This window comes from Archocentrus centrarchus, chromosome 3, assembly GCF_007364275.1.
Source record: "Archocentrus centrarchus isolate MPI-CPG fArcCen1 chromosome 3, fArcCen1, whole genome shotgun sequence".
NCBI lineage: Eukaryota > Metazoa > Chordata > Actinopteri > Cichliformes > Cichlidae > Archocentrus > Archocentrus centrarchus.
In genome coordinates, this window is record NC_044348.1 from 12,919,102 (window position 1) to 12,938,489 (window position 19,388).

Sequence of the window (19,388 nt, forward strand, 5' to 3'; positions counted from 1 at the left end):
GTATCAGTGTAATTTGGACTGGAGAAATATGGCGCAATGTTGACAAAGGAAGTGAAGGTAATACACACAGAGTGTGACACTGTCAGAAGGCAGAAAAACAGATATAAAGGAGAGCTACAAGTACCTGGGTTTACCACAAGCAAATGTCAACCATCGGGAAAGCAGCAACAGCCAAATATCTGCAAATAGTAAGGCCTGAAATGTTAGCTCAATGGGTGTAACAAGGTCCAGCCAATCAACACCAGTAATCAGATACCCTGCTGGAATAATAAGATAGAAAAGGGAGGAAGTTCAGTCCACTGATTTAAGAATGCAAAAGCTGCTGACGATACATGGAGGGCTCCATCCCAAATCCAGCATCCAGAAGCTATAGACAGAGGATAGTGAGTGTCAGGGCCACCGTCTTAAATGAAACACACAAAATATATGAATACATTGGAAAGATAGCTCCAAAGGATGAAGTGCTCAGTGAATGTGAAGAAAGATTACTGCATGGCATGTACCAGGGACAGATAGCTGAAGTGGCTGATATGAACAAATCCTACCAATGAACAGAAAGGCTCGACCAAAACACAGCACAGAAGCACTAATCATGGTGGCTCAGAAGCAGGTCCTGAGCACCATAGCAATAGTAGCCCAGATCTATCACACCAGGCAAGACCCCAGTTGTAGGCTGTGCAAAGAGTCCCCTGAGACAATTCAGCACCTAACACCAGGACGTAAGATGCTAGCAGAAAAAGAATACATGGAACGCCACAACCAAGTAGCCGGAATAGTGTAAAGAAACATCTGTGCAGAATATGACCTGGAGAAAACCAGGTTAAAATGGGAGATGCCACACAAGGTGGTAGAAAACAAATGACCTAAGATCCTGTGGGACTTCCAGCTAACGAACAACAAAATGGGAATGGCGAACCAACTGCACATCGGGATCATTAACCTGCAGAGGAAAGCTTTTGTGGTGATGTAGCCATCCCAAATGATGGAAACATTAGGATAAAGGAACACAAAAAAAAAACTAGAAAAATACCAAGCACTCAAAAAAGCATTAAAAAGAGCCTGGAAGGTGAAGGCAACAGTAGTGCCTGTGGTCACTGGAGCACTCGAGGCAATGACCCCCAAACTGGAGCACACCTCTGGGAACTGCTAAGATATTGTGCAGAACCCTCATGCTCCAAGGCCTGTGGTAGAGAACCCAAGCTTGAAAGAATGGATAACCACCCATGGGGTAATACAGAATTACAAATATAAAAATAAAAAGCATTAATTTAAAAAATACTTAACGTGCAAAAATATCATGATTACTTATGTTACTGTTAGCATAAAACTATAAAGATTGATATTTTGTCCTTATCTCCAGGTAATAATGCTACTCTGTATACACATGGATTGTCTAGGTAGTCTAGATTGTCTATAGGCAGGTTCATCAGAAAACTTTTTTCTGCTGGGTCTGCCATTAGACAGCAGTTTCCAGATAAAGGAAAATTTTTTAAAAGGTTTAAGCTACCTTATTTGGGTGAAAATGAATACAACAAATACCAAAGTGTCTCTGAATAAAAATGTGTTTTTAAAGTATAGCTGCTGTGACATCATTTAGGAGGTCAGCAGAAGTGATCAAAAGAAGTCACTTGCCTGATAATGGGTTAAACATTGCTGGTGGGAGATACCATGTGACTGCTGCCTCCTAATAAAAGCAAAATGTAAGATAAAATACTCACTTTGAAATACTGAATCAAAGTAACAAAATATTATTTAAACAAATTTGTTTTCTTGTTCCTGAATAAATCAAACCTTGTGCTCTTTAGAAACAAAAGAATTCTCTATTTGTCATACCCCTCCTCTTCTATCAATGTGGTACAGTCCGTCCAGTTCAGGTGCAAGCCCTTACGTGTTAATTGAACAAGCGTCATTCTTTGCAGGGGATTCTTTGGAGGAAGAGGTAAGATCCATATAAAACCCCTTACACAATTAGGTACATATTTTTATGCAATTATGCAGAATGTGTAGGTTACTTGATGTTGGGATACTTTAAAGCATCTAATTTGCAACAGTTTAGCTAGTTATTAGCAAGCATGCTAGTCAGTGTACCAGAGTTTAAAGGGATGGTGGCTCACTCCAGAATTAGAACCGAGGCATGAAATCGCCGGAAAAGTCAAGTCTGTATTTGGTCATTGTCTGTGATGTGTATCAGTGTGTGATATTCTTTCTCAGGCACAAATTATACTATATAGGAATTCTTAGGATTAAGATTAATTTTTCTATTTGAAAGTTTTGAGAACCTGTCAATAGAAAGTAGGAGATGTGATACTGTTCATTCGTACGGCATTTTCACATACAATACCATTAAATTATATTGTACACAGTAATGTGTTGTTGCTCAAGTTATCAAGATGTGATTTTTGCAGGAGATGGCAGCAACAAGGCCACAGAGAGCAAAAAGAAATCCCAAACATGATGCCAGTTATTACTGCTCCTTAGGTGAAGATAAGGAAGGATTTAATGTAAAATATATTAATTCATTTAAAGGTGAGTTCTGAGTTTATTGTGCAAAGGTTTGTTAACAAAGATTGTTTTTAATTTAAAATTTTTAAACTGCACTTTAGGAGCATTGATCATGTTCTATGACTATCATGATCAGAACATCTGTCTTATTCCAAAGGAGACAACTGTTCAAAATAGAAGCTATTATGTTATTATGTTTTTTCTTGGGTAGATAATTCTATACACCTAGAGAGATACTTTATTTATGAACTGATTTTGAATAAGTTAATAATCTCAAAAGTTAGTCTTAATTGCTACTATTGGACAGCTCTGCATTGTTTAAAGTGTATTATTCTACTTTGTTTATTATGTGTACCTTCAGGTCGGGGTGTGTTCAGCTGTCGGTGCTTTCAAAAAGGAGATTTCCTTATTGAGTATAGAGGGGAAGTCATAAGCAGAAAGGAACAAGAAAACCGATTGAAAGTTTACCATGATGCACTCAAGGTTTTTATGTTTGATTTCCAGTTCAATGGACAACAGTTATGGTATGTGATTGTTTTAAGGTGTTCTTTCCCCCCCTAAATTTGTATCTAAACACAGAGATGCAAACATTTTCTGCCTCATCATCAGTAAAAGTTGTTTCAGTTATGAAACACAGTGCCAGATGGTTTTAAGATGGTGGAAGAATATTCTTCAGACATGCTGAACACTGAATATGCAAAATCCTTTCTCTTACATGACGTAATTATTCTTATTGCATACTTGATATTTCAGTGTTGATGCTGCCAGAGAGGATGGATCATTAGGCAGACTGGTAAATGATGAGGAGGTGAACCCAAACAGCAACATGAAAGTTACAAGAGTGGCTGGAAGACCCCATCTCTGTTTATTTGCGCTCAAAGATATTGGTCCAGGGGAAGAAATCACTTATAATTATGGTGATTCTGACTGGCCATGGAGAAGCAAGGTATATAGAAGTGTAACAATACTGTCACAAGTCATTCTACCACCTTTGAACACAATTTTGAAGGATATATCAAGCTGTAGCACACACTTTCAATATAGTCAAAAACATAAGTGAGGAGCACAGAGCCTGAAAAAGCAGATCTTGCAGAAAGACTTAATCAGACTACACTATTCCAACTTGTTCAGTACTATTCAAAATGTCATAGACTGTCACATGTAAAAAAATTTATGCTGAGCTAATATTTATATATATATTAACTAGTATGGGATATAGTATCTGTGTCTAGACATAGATCCTGTGTAATACTCAACATGTCAGGTGTAGGAATAAGGAGGACTGAGTTTTGAAAATACAAGTACAAAAGAATGAAAGTTACATTTAGAAGCACAGGGACACACAGGTCCTGTGTAATACTCAACATGTCAGGTGCAGGAATAAGGAGGACTCGGTTTTGAACATTATGAACAAACTCACATTCAGTGATTGTTCTTTACATTTCAGGTCTCCAAAGAGATGCCGTGTCAGGCTGCTGATGTGGACGCATGCAGATCTTTTCCAGACAACTCACCAGAGGTAATTTTCATCTTCAATGACCTATTTACTTTATAAAACAAACTCATGAGAGTGATATTCAGTACTATTCAGATACTGAGGTCCTATGTAATGCTCAACATGTAAGATGCAGGAATTTGGAGGACTGATTTTTGAAAATACAAGTACAAAAGAATGAAGGTTATATTTAGAAGCGCGCAGATACACAGGTCCTGTGTAATACTCAACATGTCAGGTGTAGGAATAAGGAGGACTGAGTTTTGAAAATACCAGTACAAAAGAATTAAAGTTACATTTAGAAGCACAGGGACACACAGGTCCTGTGTAATACTCAACATGTCAGGTGCAGGAATAAGGAGGACTCGGTTTTGAACATTATGAACAAACTCACATTCAGTGATTGTTCTTTACATTTCAGGTCTCCAAAGAGATGTCGTTTCAGGCTGCTGATGTGGACGCATGCAGATCTTTTCCAGACAACTCACCAGAGGTAATTTTCATCTTCAATGACCTATTTACTTTATAAAACAAACTCATGAGAGTGATATTCAGCACTATTCAGATACAGAGGTCCTATGTAATGCTCAACATGTAAGATGCAGGAATTTGGAGGACTGATTTTTGAAAATACAAGTACAAAAGAATGAAGGTTATATTTAGAAGCGCGCAGATACACAGGTCCTGTGTAATACTCAACATGTCAGGTGTAGGAATAAGGAGGACTGAGTTTTGAAAATACAAGTACAAAAGAATGAAAGTTACATTTAGAAGCACAGGGACACACAGGTCCTGTGTAATACTCAACATGTCAGGTGCAGGAATAAGGAGGACTCGGTTTTGAACATTATGAACAAACTCACATTCAGTGATTGTTCTTTACATTTCAGGTCTCCAAAGAGATGCCGTGTCAGGCTGCTGATGTGGACGCATGCAGATCTTTTCCAGACAACTCACCAGAGGTAATTTTCATCTTCAATGACCTATTTACTTTATAAAACAAACTCATGAGAGTGATATTCAGTACTATTCAGATACTGAGGTCCTATGTAATGCTCAACATGTAAGATGCAGGAATTTGGAGGACTGATTTTTGAAAATACAAGTACAAAAGAATGAAGGTTATATTTAGAAGCGCGCAGATACACAGGTCCTGTGTAATACTCAACATGTCAGGTGTAGGAATAAGGAGGACTGAGTTTTGAAAATACCAGTACAAAAGAATGAAAGTTACATTTAGAAGCACAGGGACACACAGGTCCTGTGTAATACTCAACATGTCAGGTGCAGGAATAAGGAGGACTCGGTTTTGAACATTATGAACAAACTCACATTCAGTGATTGTTCTTTACATTTCAGGTCTCCAAAGAGATGTCGTTTCAGGCTGCTGATGTGGACGCATGCAGATCTTTTCCAGACAACTCACCAGAGGTAATTTTCATCTTCAATGACCTATTTACTTTATAAAACAAACTCATGAGAGTGATATTCAGCACTATTCAGATACAGAGGTCCTATGTAATGCTCAACATGTAAGATGCAGGAATTTGGAGGACTGATTTTTGAAAATACAAGTACAAAAGAATGAAGGTTATATTTAGAAGCGCGCAGATACACAGGTCCTGTGTAATACTCAACATGTCAGGTGCAGGAATAAGGAGGACTGAGTTTTGAAACTACAAGTACAAAAGAAAGAAAGTTACACTTAGAAGCACGCAGATACACAGGTCCTGTGTAATACTCAACATGTCAGGTGCAGGAATAAGGAGGACTCGGTTTTGAACATTATGAACAAACTCACATTCAGTGATTGTTCTTTACATTTCAGGTCTCCAAAGAGATGCCGTGTCAGGCTGCTGATGTGGACGCATGCAGATCTTTTCCAGACAACTCACCAGAGGTAATTTTCATCTTCAATGACCTATTTACTTTATAAAACAAACTCATAAGAGTGATATTCAGTACTATTCAGATACTGAGGTCCTATGTAATGCTCAACATGTAAGATGCAGGAATTTGGAGGACTGAGTTTGGAAAATACAAGTACAAAAGAATGAAAGTTACATTTAGAAGCACGCAGATACACAGGTCCTGTGTAATACTCAACATGTCAGGTGCAGGAATAAGGAGGACTGAGTTTTGAAAATACAAGTACAAAAGAATGAAAGTTAAACTTAGAAGCACACAGATACACAGGTCCTGTGTAATACTCAACATGTCAGGTGCAGGAATAAGGAGGACTCGGTTTTGAACATTATGAACAAACTCATGTTCAGTGATTGTTCTTTACATTTTAGGTCTCCAAAGAGATGCCGTGTCAGGCTGCTGATGTGGACGCATGCAGATCTTTTCCAGACAACTCACCAGAGGTAATTTTCATCTTCAATGACCTATTTACTTTATAAAACAAACTCATGAGAGTGATATTCAGCACTATTCAGATACAGAGGTCCTATGTAATGCTCAACATGTAAGATGCAGGAATTTGGAGGACTGATTTTTGAAAATACAGGTACAAAAGAATGAAGGTTATATTTAGAAGCGCGCACATACACAGGTCCTGTGTAATACTCAACATGTCAGGTGCAGGAATAAGGAGGACTGAGTTTTGAAAATACAAGTACAAAAGAATGAAAGTTACACTTAGAAGCACGCAGATACACAGGTCCTGTGTAATACTCAACATGTCAGGTGCAGGAATAAGGAGGACTCGGTTTTGAACATTATGAACATTATGAACAAACTCACATTCAGTGATTGTTCTTTACATTTCAGGTCTCCAAAGAGATGCCGTGTCAGGCTGCTGATGTGGACGCATGCAGATCTTTTCCAGACAACTCACCAGAGGTAATTTTCATCTTCAATGACCTATTTACTTTATAAAACAAACTCATAAGAGTGATATTCAGTACTATTCAGATACTGAGGTCCTATGTAATGCTCAACATGTAAGATGCAGGAATTTGGAGGACTGAGTTTGGAAAATACAAGTACAAAAGAATGAAAGTTACATTTAGAAGCACGCAGATACACAGGTCCTGTGTAATACTCAACATGTCAGGTGCAGGAATAAGGAGGACTGAGTTTTGAAAATACAAGTACAAAAGAATGAAAGTTAAACTTAGAAGCACACAGATACACAGGTCCTGTGTAATACTCAACATGTCAGGTGCAGGAATAAGGAGGACTCGGTTTTGAACATTATGAACAAACTCATGTTCAGTGATTGTTCTTTACATTTTAGGTCTCCAAAGAGATGCCGTGTCAGGCTGCTGATGTGGACGCATGCAGATCTTTTCCAGACAACTCACCAGAGGTAATTTTCATCTTCAATGACCTATTTACTTTATAAAACAAACTCATGAGAGTGATATTCAGCACTATTCAGATACAGAGGTCCTATGTAATGCTCAACATGTAAGATGCAGGAATTTGGAGGACTGATTTTTGAAAATACAGGTACAAAAGAATGAAGGTTATATTTAGAAGCGCGCACATACACAGGTCCTGTGTAATACTCAACATGTCAGGTGCAGGAATAAGGAGGACTGAGTTTTGAAAATACAAGTACAAAAGAATGAAAGTTACACTTAGAAGCACGCAGATACACAGGTCCTGTGTAATACTCAACATGTCAGGTGCAGGAATAAGGAGGACTCGGTTTTGAACATTATGAACATTATGAACAAACTCACATTCAGTGATTGTTCTTTACATTTCAGGTCTCCAAAGAGATGCCGTGTCAGGCTGCTGATGTGGACGCATGCAGATCTTTTCCAGACAACTCACCAGAGGTAATTTTCATCTTCAATGACCTATTTACTTTATAAAACAAACTCATGAGAGTGATATTCAGTACTATTCAGATACTGAGGTCCTATGTAATGCTCAACATGTAAGATGCAGGAATTTGGAGGACTGATTTTTGAAAATACAAGTACAAAAGAATGAAGGTTATATTTAGAAGCGCGCAGATACACAGGTCCTGTGTAATACTCAACATGTCAGGTGCAGGAATAAGGAGGACTGAGTTTTGAAAATACAAGTACAAAAGAAAGAAAGTTACACTTAGAAGCACGCAGATACACAGGTCCTGTGTAATACTCAACATGTCAGGTGCAGGAATAAGGAGGACTCGGTTTTGAACATTATGAACAAACTCACATTCAGTGATTGTTCTTTACATTTCAGGTCTCCAAAGAGATGCCGTGTCAGGCTGCTGATGTGGACGCATGCAAATATTTTCCAGACAACTCACCAGAGGTAATTTACATCTTCAATGAGTTATTTACTTTATAAAACAAACTCATGAGAGTGATATTCAGTGCTATTCAGATACAGAGGTCCTATGTAATACTCAAAATGTAAGATGCAGGAATTTGGAGGACTGATTTTTGAAAATACAAGTACAAAAGAACGAAAGTTACATTTAGAAGTGCGCAGACACACAGGTCCTGTTTAATACTCAGCTGGATAGGTTCATACATTAGGTGGACATTATTTCTTTTTTTTTAATTTAGAAGCATAGTCTCATTCAGTGTTCATCCCTTCATTTTAAGCTCTCCAAAGAGTTGCTGTGTCAGGCTTCTGATGTGGACGCCTGCACATCATTTTCGGGCAACTCACCAGAGGTAATTTTCATCTCTAACGACTTCTTAACTTTTACTTTTTTAAATTTTCACACATATGAATTATATTCAGTTGTGTATAGATTCAGTTGGTTTTTGTAATCTTTAATTTCACAAGTTAATACATTATGAAGATTATACATCCAGTTCAGTCTTCTGAAGCTCGTATATTCAAATTATTTTTTGGGGTGGGGTGGGGTTGTTTTTTTGTTTTTTTCAGGTGAGATATCTGCTCACCATCAAGAATATGGAGCATGACCATATTCTTAATGGTCATGCTCCATGCATGCTTTTATACAATATATTTATGTACAATACCAGTCAAAAGTTTTGACACACCTTCTCATTTTAATGAGAATGAGAAGTTGGGTCCAAACTTTTAACTGGTAGAGTAAATCCACAGTGAATGTATGTTTTTATTCTATTTTAGTTGAATAGTTAGGTTTGTTCTGCTGAAGAACAAGCTAGGCTGAGAGGGGATCTTTTTTCTGTTATTCCAGGTGTGTAATTTTTCCTCTGAATTTTACATGGCAACAAGTTATTAATGTAGATTTAAGGTTTTAAGTTTCTAATTTCTAAACAATTTCATTCACAACAGGGATAACACATACAAATCATGTCACTTTCATCCTTAATTCATGTTTTTATAGAAACAGAGTACAAACGATTCATTGGTTTTGATATTCTACACTACACAAGTGTCCGTTAAGATTCTTATCTTATGATTACACTTTTTTTTTGGTCAACAGGACTGTGATCATGATCTTGTCCCTGACAAAATGTCAAGTTTAGAAAAATGTGTTTCATGTGGAGGACCTTTTGCACCTCTGAAATGGACTGGTGTGAGATGTAAAGGTAATTTTTTGAAAATGGAAGGGGGGCTTCATCTGTATCTTTTGAATGTGATGCCACAGGAACACTTTTAAAAACCTGTTCCATGTGTAGCTGTGCTATATGTTTAAAATGAGCCATTTGCTGCTGCACTGACTTTTTAAGTACTTTCCATGCTACCTTCTTTTATTAATTCTTAATTTTCTCTTTCTAGTTTGCAACCAGTCCTGGCACAAAAAGTGTTATGTTAAACACAAGGTGGACATCACTGAACTTCTGCAAGTGGTAAGCTTTTTAGTAGAATTATTCTCAGTGCAATGCTTTCCAAGTATGCAAAATATAATATATGTATATAAGATGGTTTTTAATCATTATCAGGTCTGTACAGAACCAAGTTCAAGTGAGGTGGTATCATCAGAAGAGGAGTATGTTCCTGATTCCATAGATGATTCAAACAGCTCATGCGATGACAGATCAGAGCTTTTAAAAATCAGTTACAAACAAGTACAGAATTGTGAGGTCTCCACCAGCAAGTCTTCTTCCAAAAACAAAAGACACCACCAAGAAAGTTTTGTAGAGGAAAACAGAGAGCCCGTTTCTGAAGCTGCAGAATCATCAACTGAAGATATGATCAGCACAAGTCAGCTTGAAGTATCAAGAGTTACTGGCAATATAGGAAACGCTGATGCCGAAGACATATTTGTTGATGATGGTGCTGATGCCATGGCTGAAAAAGTCTCAAACACGTCATCCTTGCTCAGAAATAAAACTTACTGCTACATTTGTGGGAAACTACAGACAAAGTTTACACGTCACTTAAAAACTCATGAGAAAACACATGCAGATGTTGCTCAAGTTTTAAGTCTTCCCAAGAGGTCCAAACAACGTATGAAAATGCTTATAAAGCTTCGCAACAAGGGAAACCACAAGCATAACTCAGAGGTCTTGGCGAGTGGAGTTGGATCACTAAAACTAAGACGCACATCAAAGAAAAAGTACAATGCAAAAGATTACATTCACTGCATGTACTGCCAGGCATTATATCTGCGACGAGATCTTTGGCGACATGTTCGAAAATGTTCTTCAAAAGCAGTAGAAGCCACTTCAGAGATTGGAAGAAAAAAAGTTTTGTCTTTGGCCTCTATGAATGAGTCAGCTTTGTGTCAGCAGATATCACCAGGTGTTTGGAGCGTGTTAGCTGTTATGAAAGATGATGAAATAACTTCTACTGTGCGAAGTGACTTCTCTATTCTTCAGCTGGCCCAATCATTCTTTAACAAATATGGACAGGATCCCACCAAATATGACTACATTCGCCAGAGACTCAGAGAATCTGGAAGACTCCTGCTCACGCTTCGCAAGGAATTCTCAATACATAGTCTTGAGGATGCTGTGAGACCTGAAAATTTTGATGTGGTTATCAAAGCGGTCAAGAAAGTATCCGGGTATGATGAAGAAAAGCACTGCTACCGTACTCCAAGCCTTGCTCTAAAGTTAGGTCACTCACTACAGAAAGTCAGTGATATTTTACATTGCAGAGCACTCATGGCACAAGACAGTACGCTGATAAAGTCAACCCAGAGTTTCAAAACTCTCTATGCTACAAAGTGGTCTGAACTCATCTCTCACACCGCTTTAACTACGTTGAATGAGCGGCAGTTTAACAAGCCCTCCACTCTTCCTTTCACCAAAGATGTTCAGCGTCTTCACAGACATCTGGAGAAGACTACAGAACAAGCATTGAAGGACTTGGAAGACAATAGTTCACCAAAATCATATAGTGAACTGTGTAAAGCCACCATGGCAAATATAATACTTTTTAACAGAAGAAGAGGGGGAGAAATTTCAAAGATGACAATGAATGGCTTTCTGGAAAGAGACACAAGTCCCCTGCATAAGGACGTCGCATTTGGACTGACAGAATTTGAACTTCGCCTTTGTCAACACTTCAGTCTTGTTGAATTAAGGGGTAAAAGAGGCCGGAAGGTTGCAGTGTTACTCTCGCCAGACATGGTGAATGCCATAACACACCTAATAGAAAAAAGAAAAGACTGTGGTGTTCTGGCAGAAAACCTGTTCCTGTTTGCCAGACCTCATTGTCTGACTCCCTACAGAGGACAGGACTGTTTGAGGTTTTATGCCAGTGAATGTGGGGCTGAAAACCCTGAGCTCCTCAGGTCAACGCAATTACGCAAACATGTTGCAACTTTGTCTCAGATCTTGAACCTCAAGAATCACGAGTTGGACCAAGTTGCTAACTTCCTTGGCCACGATATTCGCGTTCATCGTGAATATTACAGACTTCCTGAGGCTACTACCCAGCTGGCCAAGATATCCAAACTGCTGCTTGCCATGGAGAAAGGATCTCTCAGAAGCCTTCAAGGCAAAACACTTGACGAGATTGAAATCGAAGGTAATGCCATTTAAAGTTGTTTACATTAAAAATTAGACATGTTTCTAGCAAATATATTGTAGCAAAATGGAACACACATTGTGCATAGGCAACTTATAACACTTTAACCCCATGGTTCATTAAGGCAATATAATTTATTTTACTAGACAACCTACAGTTGACCGATTCAGATGCTGAGAGTGAGGTCGATGCTGAGAGTGAGGTAGATGAAGCAAATCTCACACATCCACAGACCGGTAAGTACTGTGTGATATATATATATATATATATATATATATATATGGAATCTGTTGAGGAACCTAGTGTGTATTTATTGTCACCAGATGGTTAGACTTTCAACAGTTTAGCTACATGCTATGTTGTATTCGTAACCAATTTTAATTTCACTGTCAAGTCAATAACTAAAATTTCTTGCTGTTTTCTAGTATTTCAGACATATATTGAGGGGACATTAATTTATATCTGAAATACTAGAAAACAGCAAGGGCCTGAATGACTTAGGTCCCAGATAGCAATTGAGCACTCATGCAAAGAGACTTCCACAGTTGGTTTGTGTTCTACAGATGGGTCTCTCTGAAGTCGCATAAAAAGATGGCAAAGGGTGTAGTATGTCAATTAGATTTTTGAACATTTCCTGGTTTATTCTGTAAAAGTGTGCTTTTGTCCAAACTTGACTTCATGTGCCAAATCAAATTCAGTCCCAAGGACTTCAAATTTCAGTGGAAAAGGCAAATAACCATAAGATATTATTATTATTATTATTATTATTATTATTATTATTATTATTATTATTATGAGAGTAAACATTACCTTTCCACATAGCAAGTTAACCAAAATTTCACTGTAATACTTCTACTCATCTTTCTATGTATGCAATGAAATATATTATATTTTTTTACAGGTTCTGCAGGACCATTGATGGCTAGGCAACCTGTCGAGGAACCTCCAGGCATGTCTGCGCCATTATCACAAGGTTAGCCCATATCCTCAGTATACTAACATGTCACCATTTTTGATTGCTTTTAGGCTATGAACTAATGCACAGTGGATTCAGACCTTCTTCACTCATTTCAATTTTGTTGTCACAGCAACAGTTCAAATAAATGGGTGATATGTAAGCTAAATTTCAAGTGATCTGAATGTAGAATACAGAAGTAGTAGCTATAACTGATGACCAGGACAGTCTTTTCAATCTAACAATTTACTCATTGAATACATTACAGTGCAACAATTAACATATAGGCATGGCTGCTGCTTTTCAGTGTGCACAACAGCAACTACAGCGTCTAGGCTTGCACTTCCTAATATAAAAATAAAAGCACTTCCTATCATACCATTCACAATGATGAATCAACTTAAGCAAATAATGTTCTTAGCTTTCAACTGTTTATTTCTAATGTACCGTATTTTTCGGACTATACGTCGCTCCAGAGTATAGGTCGCACCAGCCAAAAAATGCATAATAAAGAAGAAAAAAACATATATAGGTCGCACTGGACTATAAGTCGCACTTTTTTGGGGGGGTTGATAGAATCCGAGACTCAGAGCAGAAATTCCATCTTGAACGGCAATTTAAAATAATAATGGATTAAAGAACAGGACGAACACGGTTACACCTACGTTATGCTAACGTAGCACATTCAGCTACATGACGCACAACGAACACGTGTTCGGTATTGTAACGTTGTAAACACACTTCCAAAGTCGGCGATATTCACAACAAAGGTCGTCTTTATTAACAGAAAAACGGCTGCTGTAGGCCACAGCCACGCCAACCACAACTACAACAGCGGAACAGCAACACACACACAGGCAAGCTCTCGGTCTTTTTCTCTCTCTCCATGCTGCCTTCACGAACCTCCCGAACAGTCCGAAATCCCACAACATCAACACGCTCTCTAACTAAGAGAATCGCTACAGTATGTTAACGTAACATTAAGTTATTCAGATAACCATAGCATAAAGAACATACTAACAAGTTAACCAAACCATCAATCCATTGAATTCTTCATCCTCGGTGTCACTTCTAAACAATTCCGTACACTCCGTAGACGAAGCGCCGCTTCCTCTTCTGTGTCGCGTTAGTCAGACTCGTCGTCAGCTGCAGTTCCAATTATTCCAGCCTTTCTGAATCCCAACAGGATGGTTTGTCACTGAAGCCCATGTTTTCTTGATCCATCCAATGACTTCCAGGAAAGTTGGGTGGCGCATTCTCCCAGTTGCCGTTAAGCTGTGCTCTCCATCCATCATCCACTGCGCCCACAGGTTACGCAAGACTGCCTTAAAGCTGCAGTTCACGGAGATGTCAAGTGGCTGGAGTATTTTGGTTCATGTGTTATAAATGTCACATATACGTCGCTCCGGAGTATAGGTCGCACCCCCAGCCAAACTATGAAAAAAAGTGCGACTTATACTCCGGAAAATACGGTAAATATGTTTCAACTTAAACCATATTTTAACTTCCCTGATTTTAAAGTACATACCAGTTCAGCTTAAACTGTATTTAAATGTTTTAATCAAACATTTGTCTACATCCTCAGCTTCTTCCCCGAAGCTGCACCTTAACAAGGTCAGATAACTAAGCCAGTCCATTCTAAGACTTAAAAACAAATAAAATAATCTTAAAATCAATCCTTTACCTAACCGGAAGCCAGTGAAGCAAGCTGAGCAAGCTGCAGACAGTTGAGTTCAGACTGGCCAATGCTTAAGTACAGGGAGTTACATTAATCTAAGCACAATGTAATAAAGGCATGAATGACTTTTTCTAAATTGCCCCTTCTAAGATAAGGTTTGACTCTGGCTAGAAGCCGAAGCTGAAAGAAGCTAGCCTTGACCACAGAGCTAATCTGCTTGTCTAATTTGAACACCCCATCAATAACACCAAGATTCCTTACCTGTGATGGTATATAAGGTGCTAGTAGGCCAAGAGAAATGGTAAGAACCTGGACCAAGTCAGGGTGACCAAACAGGACAATCTGTTTTGTTTTAATTTAATCTTAAGAACTTTAAGTCTATCTTTGTCTTAATATCCCTCATGCAATTAAACACAGCATAAATACATTTCTTGGAAGGTGCCTTTAATGGCCTGTAAACCTGCACATCGTCAGCAAAGCAGTGAAAAGGAATATTATACTTCCTAAATATCGACCCCAGGGTAGCATGTAAATGGAGAACTGTAGAGCACCAAGAACTGACCCCGGGGGAAGCCCACAGGTCAGAGGGGCCACCGAGGAAGAAAACTGCCCCAACTGCAGACAGAAGGCTCTATCTGTGAGGCATCCCCTCATTAACAAGGAGTAGCGATGCAACCTCCCAACAAGCATGTAGTTTTGAGATCTGACAGTTTCAAGTTGAAGGTGGGACTGCATCAAGGATCAACTCTGAGCCCCTTATTTGTCCTGCTGATGGACAGACTAACAGTTGAGGTCAGACAGGAATCTCCATGTAATATGATGTTTGCATACAGTATCATGATTTGCAGTGAGAGCAGGGAACAGGTAAAAGAGAATTTCGAGAGATAAAAGCTTGCACTGGAAAGAAGAGGAATGAAAGTCAGTTGTGAGACAGAATATGAGTGTGAATGAGGACGGTGGTAGAACAGTCCGGTTACAAGGAGCAGAGGTTGCAAAAGTGGAGGAATTTAAGTAGATCAACTATCCAGAGAAATGAAGAGTCATGAAAAAGAGGTGAGGAAGAGAGTACAGGCAGGATGGAATGAATGGAGAAAATTTTCAGGAGTGGTGTGTGACCAAAGAGTTGCAGCAATAGTAAAAGGAAAGGTTTAAAAGAGAAGAGTGAGTCCAGCTATATTGTATGATTTAGAGACAGTGGCACTGAGCAGAAGGCTGAGCTGGATGTGACAGAGGCTTAGATGTTAAGATTCTTTGTGGGACTAATGAGGATGGATAGGATTTGGAACGAAAATGTCAGAGGGAATACGCAGGTTGGACAGTTAGGAGAAAAAGTTAGAGAGGCCAGACTAAGATTGTTTTGGGCATGTGCAGAGGGACAGTGGACATATTGATCAAAGAATGTTAGAGATGGAGCTGCTAGGCAGGAGAGAGAGAGGGGGACCAAAGAGATTGATGGATGTGGATGAGGAAACTTAACAGATAGTTGGTGTGAGGATAGAAAATGTAGAGAACAAGGGGAGGTGGAAGAGGTTGACTTGCTGTGGTGACCATCTGACCTTAAAGAAGGGGCTGATCTACTAAAGTATGTATTTGGTGGAACGTCTCCTTGTTAGTTACCTGGTTTGCTTAGTTCTCTCTGTGCTCGCATCCTTGTTTTGCAAAAGCTGGTCGACTTTCCAGTCACTGCTTGAGTCTTATTTTAGTGCATAAGTCAGCTCCATGCCTTTTGTTATAAGCTGTAGTAGCACTGGGCATATCACACATCCATGTGTCGCTGTGAACTACAAGTCTAAACCGTACATCTGGATTTCATCATTAAGAGAATAAATTCATTATTTATCCATTAGTTGCTTAACACCATAAAGGAGAATCTTGGACTTCACAGTATTTAAGAAACCTACCTACAACAAATAAATGCTCATCCAGACCATTGTTATTTTTTGTTTTATAATCTTTTCTTTCTTCATTTCAGCACAAAGTAAACACACAGATGCTAAGGAGAAAGAACCCAACAGAAAACTAAAGAAGAAGGACAAAGAGCCCAGCAGAAAAAAGAACACAAATAAACATTCTGGTAAATGCTACCACACATACACAAGTCACTAAACACCAAATTACTTAAGCACAAAAGCACAACTAAAGCATGGTCAAAAGAAATTATCCACACCACCCAAAGGCAATATGGTGACCATTCTCTTTCTGCAGGATACTGTGAGCTGATATTTTAGCTAATATATCTGGCCTAAATGCACATACCATATAAAACTGTACCTTGTATTAAATTGATACATTTTCAAACTGTCAATATTCAGATGCTAGAAAATAGATGCAATTTAGTGATCAGTAATATGACTAATGTTTATAGTACTTTCTTTATACATATTTTAATCTGTAATGTTTTTTCAAAACAGCAAAACACCAAAAAACTGTAATAAGCAAAGCAATGGGAATATATTTTCTAATTTGGTTATTAAGTTAGATTTAGTACACCAGGGTTCTCAACTTTGGGCTTTTGCTGATACAGCACCTATAGAGAAACGTGGTGCTGAGTGGGATCTAGGGACCAGCAAGCCTCTTTTGGCTTTGGATGGTTCTATGAAAGCTGCTGAGGCCTGTTTGTCAAACAAATACTATTTTTAAATTACGAAAATGCCTTTTTTTCAGAATTCAATCATATAATCAACCACACTTACCAAGCAAGTGTCAATGGCAGAATAAGCTGTTTAGCATTGGCAGAAATTTATTTTCATCTGTGCAACGCACATGCTCATTTCTGTAGCTTGTCCCGCTAATGTATGTTCTTTATTAATGCACATTTTAAAAGGGGAATAAACAGGCATTACATCAGTACATAATTTATAGCCAAGAACCATTGTTTTAACAAATAATATACTAAACACAAATTTCCTTATTTAAAAACTGTTTAAAATGGAGTTGGTTTTCATTAATAATTTATTTGTCTTTTTTCTAGTATCTCTGGAAAGTGCTAGGAGAGCAAAAAAGAATCCATGGTCTCCCATGGAGGTTGTCGCAGTCATGAGACATTTTGGCGAACACATCAAAAAAGGAAAACTGGCCACTATGATTGAATGCCAGCAATGCAAGAAGGCTGAAGATCCTGCTCTGGCTGCCCGCTCTATCCAAAACATAAGAGATTTTGTAAGGAATCGGGGCATAACTGTGAAAAGAAAAGAAAATCCTGGATAGAATATGGGAATGTGATGAATTGTCCTTTAGTGATATCATCAGGACACATGGGATATTAAGGGTTAGACCAGAAGCAATCTCTGTGTCCTGATGATATCACTGGTGGACAATTTAAATATTTCATCTTGTGGAGGCAGGAGAAGGGCTGACAGTATTCCAGTTATATTGGCAAACTGGCTGTTGAACAGAATATGTAAACATACTGATATTTTACAGTATATATTGTTTGGTGTGGATTGGTTACTGTATGTTTCAGTTTTATTTCTACTGTGAGACGATGGGTAAGTTCATCTTGTTCACTCAATTTTTGTTTAATCTGTTTGATGATTTAACAGACTTGCATAATTTCATTTTGCCATTCATAATTTTTCCTTTCTGTTCACAAATAGGATTCTGTTGCTTAGTGAAAGTTACTGCTACTGCCGCTTACTTATCGAAGGTGCTGTAAAATGCAGTCCACGTCTTTCTGTTTAGTCATTTTTCATTTATCCATGTTGGCCTTTTTATGCATGAAAATTACATGTTTGTGTATGTGTATGGCCATTGTCCTGACAAATAAAGTTGGCCCTGGCAATTACTGTTTGTGTCATGGGCGGAGCTAAGTACCTCATTATTGTTTGTCCTCTTAATACAGCATTGTGTCAGGTTCTTGTATTTTGAGTTCTGATGTGTGTATCTAAATTTTGAAGTGAGATTTGTGTTGTATAGTTCAAACAGAATTTTTTAAGATTTACTACATCTTTCTAGCATGAGTGGAAAGGGGTGTCCGTTTAGTGTTGCAAAAAACTGGTTTGAAAAAATTGTCCTTCTAATACACCAAAACCAGTATGTGTGTGTGTGTGTGTGTGTGTGTGTGTGTGTGTGTGTGTGTGTGTGTGTGTGTGTGTGTAGCAGATTAGGAGGTGCGAGACAGCAGATGGATATGTCTACAAAAGCCCCAAGCTCCCCACACCAATCAGCAATTGCAGGTTGGGATTGATGTTGAGGTGGCAAATTATTTAATTAGTGCAGATAAAAACTGATTACAAGATATCAAAATCACACCACAGAAGTGTGCATTTTGTTTCAATTTAGTAAAAAAAATTAAAAATCTGAGGAATGACAGTCTTGTAAACCAAAATCATTTATAATCAGGAATATGATTGGAATCTTTCGAACATTTTTTTTTTGTGCTTTAACAAGACAGCTGCTCATCCAGCCTCATCTATCCTTCGTAAATAAGTATACCACCATATTTTGTTATGCTGTTTGTCTGTGTGTGTGTGTGTGTGTGTGTGTGTGTGTGTGTGTGTGTGTGTGTGTGTGTGTGTGTGTGTGTGTGTGTGTGTGTGTGTGTGTGTGCATGTCTGACAGATGAACATGGACTAGTGTATGAGCACAGTGGCTGATGACAATGACAGGACTTGATGAGCAGAGATAGCCCGTTGCTGATGCCCTGACCATATGGATGGGTATTGTTGTGCCTCCCCCTCACCACCACAGATGGTGCCCGCAGCAACACAACACAACAAAACCTAAGCCATTGTTTTACCAGTAGCAATCATAATGAGGGGAAGGAGGGAGGAAGACAGGAAAAATAATTACTTCTGCAGCCAGGAAAAATCTGTCCTTCTTCGGAGCTGGTGTCCAGAAGGGCAGATTCCTGAGAGAAAGCAGCCAGAGTGGTTGTTGGTAATTGA

The 19,388-nt window shown here is 38.5% G+C and overlaps 1 protein-coding gene across 1 annotated transcript; it reads left to right on the plus strand.

Annotated features, from left to right (window-relative positions):
* The first annotated feature begins 11,466 nt into the window (after positions 1-11,466).
* On the plus strand, positions 11,467-18,314 carry LOC115778202 (uncharacterized). Its single transcript, XM_030726264.1, has 5 exons — positions 11,467-11,869; positions 12,016-12,105; positions 12,771-12,842; positions 16,475-16,576; positions 17,474-18,314. Exons 1-5 carry the CDS (start codon positions 11,467-11,469, stop codon positions 17,707-17,709), a joined length of 903 nt encoding a protein of 300 aa, XP_030582124.1. The 3' UTR covers positions 17,710-18,314.
* The last annotated feature ends 1,074 nt before the right edge of the window (positions 18,315-19,388 follow it).

Bases quoted from the DNA above. Each gene is read 5' to 3' on its own strand.
- LOC115778202 (XM_030726264.1), top strand. From the start codon at position 11,467: ATGGTGAATGCCATAACACACCTAATAGAAAAAAGAAAAGACTGTGGT. The intron at 11,870-12,015 runs GTAATGCCATTT...TTATTTTACTAG, and splicing joins TGACGAGATTGAAATCGAAG to ACAACCTACAGTTGACCGAT. The intron at 12,843-16,474 runs GTTAGCCCATAT...TCTTCATTTCAG, and splicing joins GTCTGCGCCATTATCACAAG to CACAAAGTAAACACACAGAT.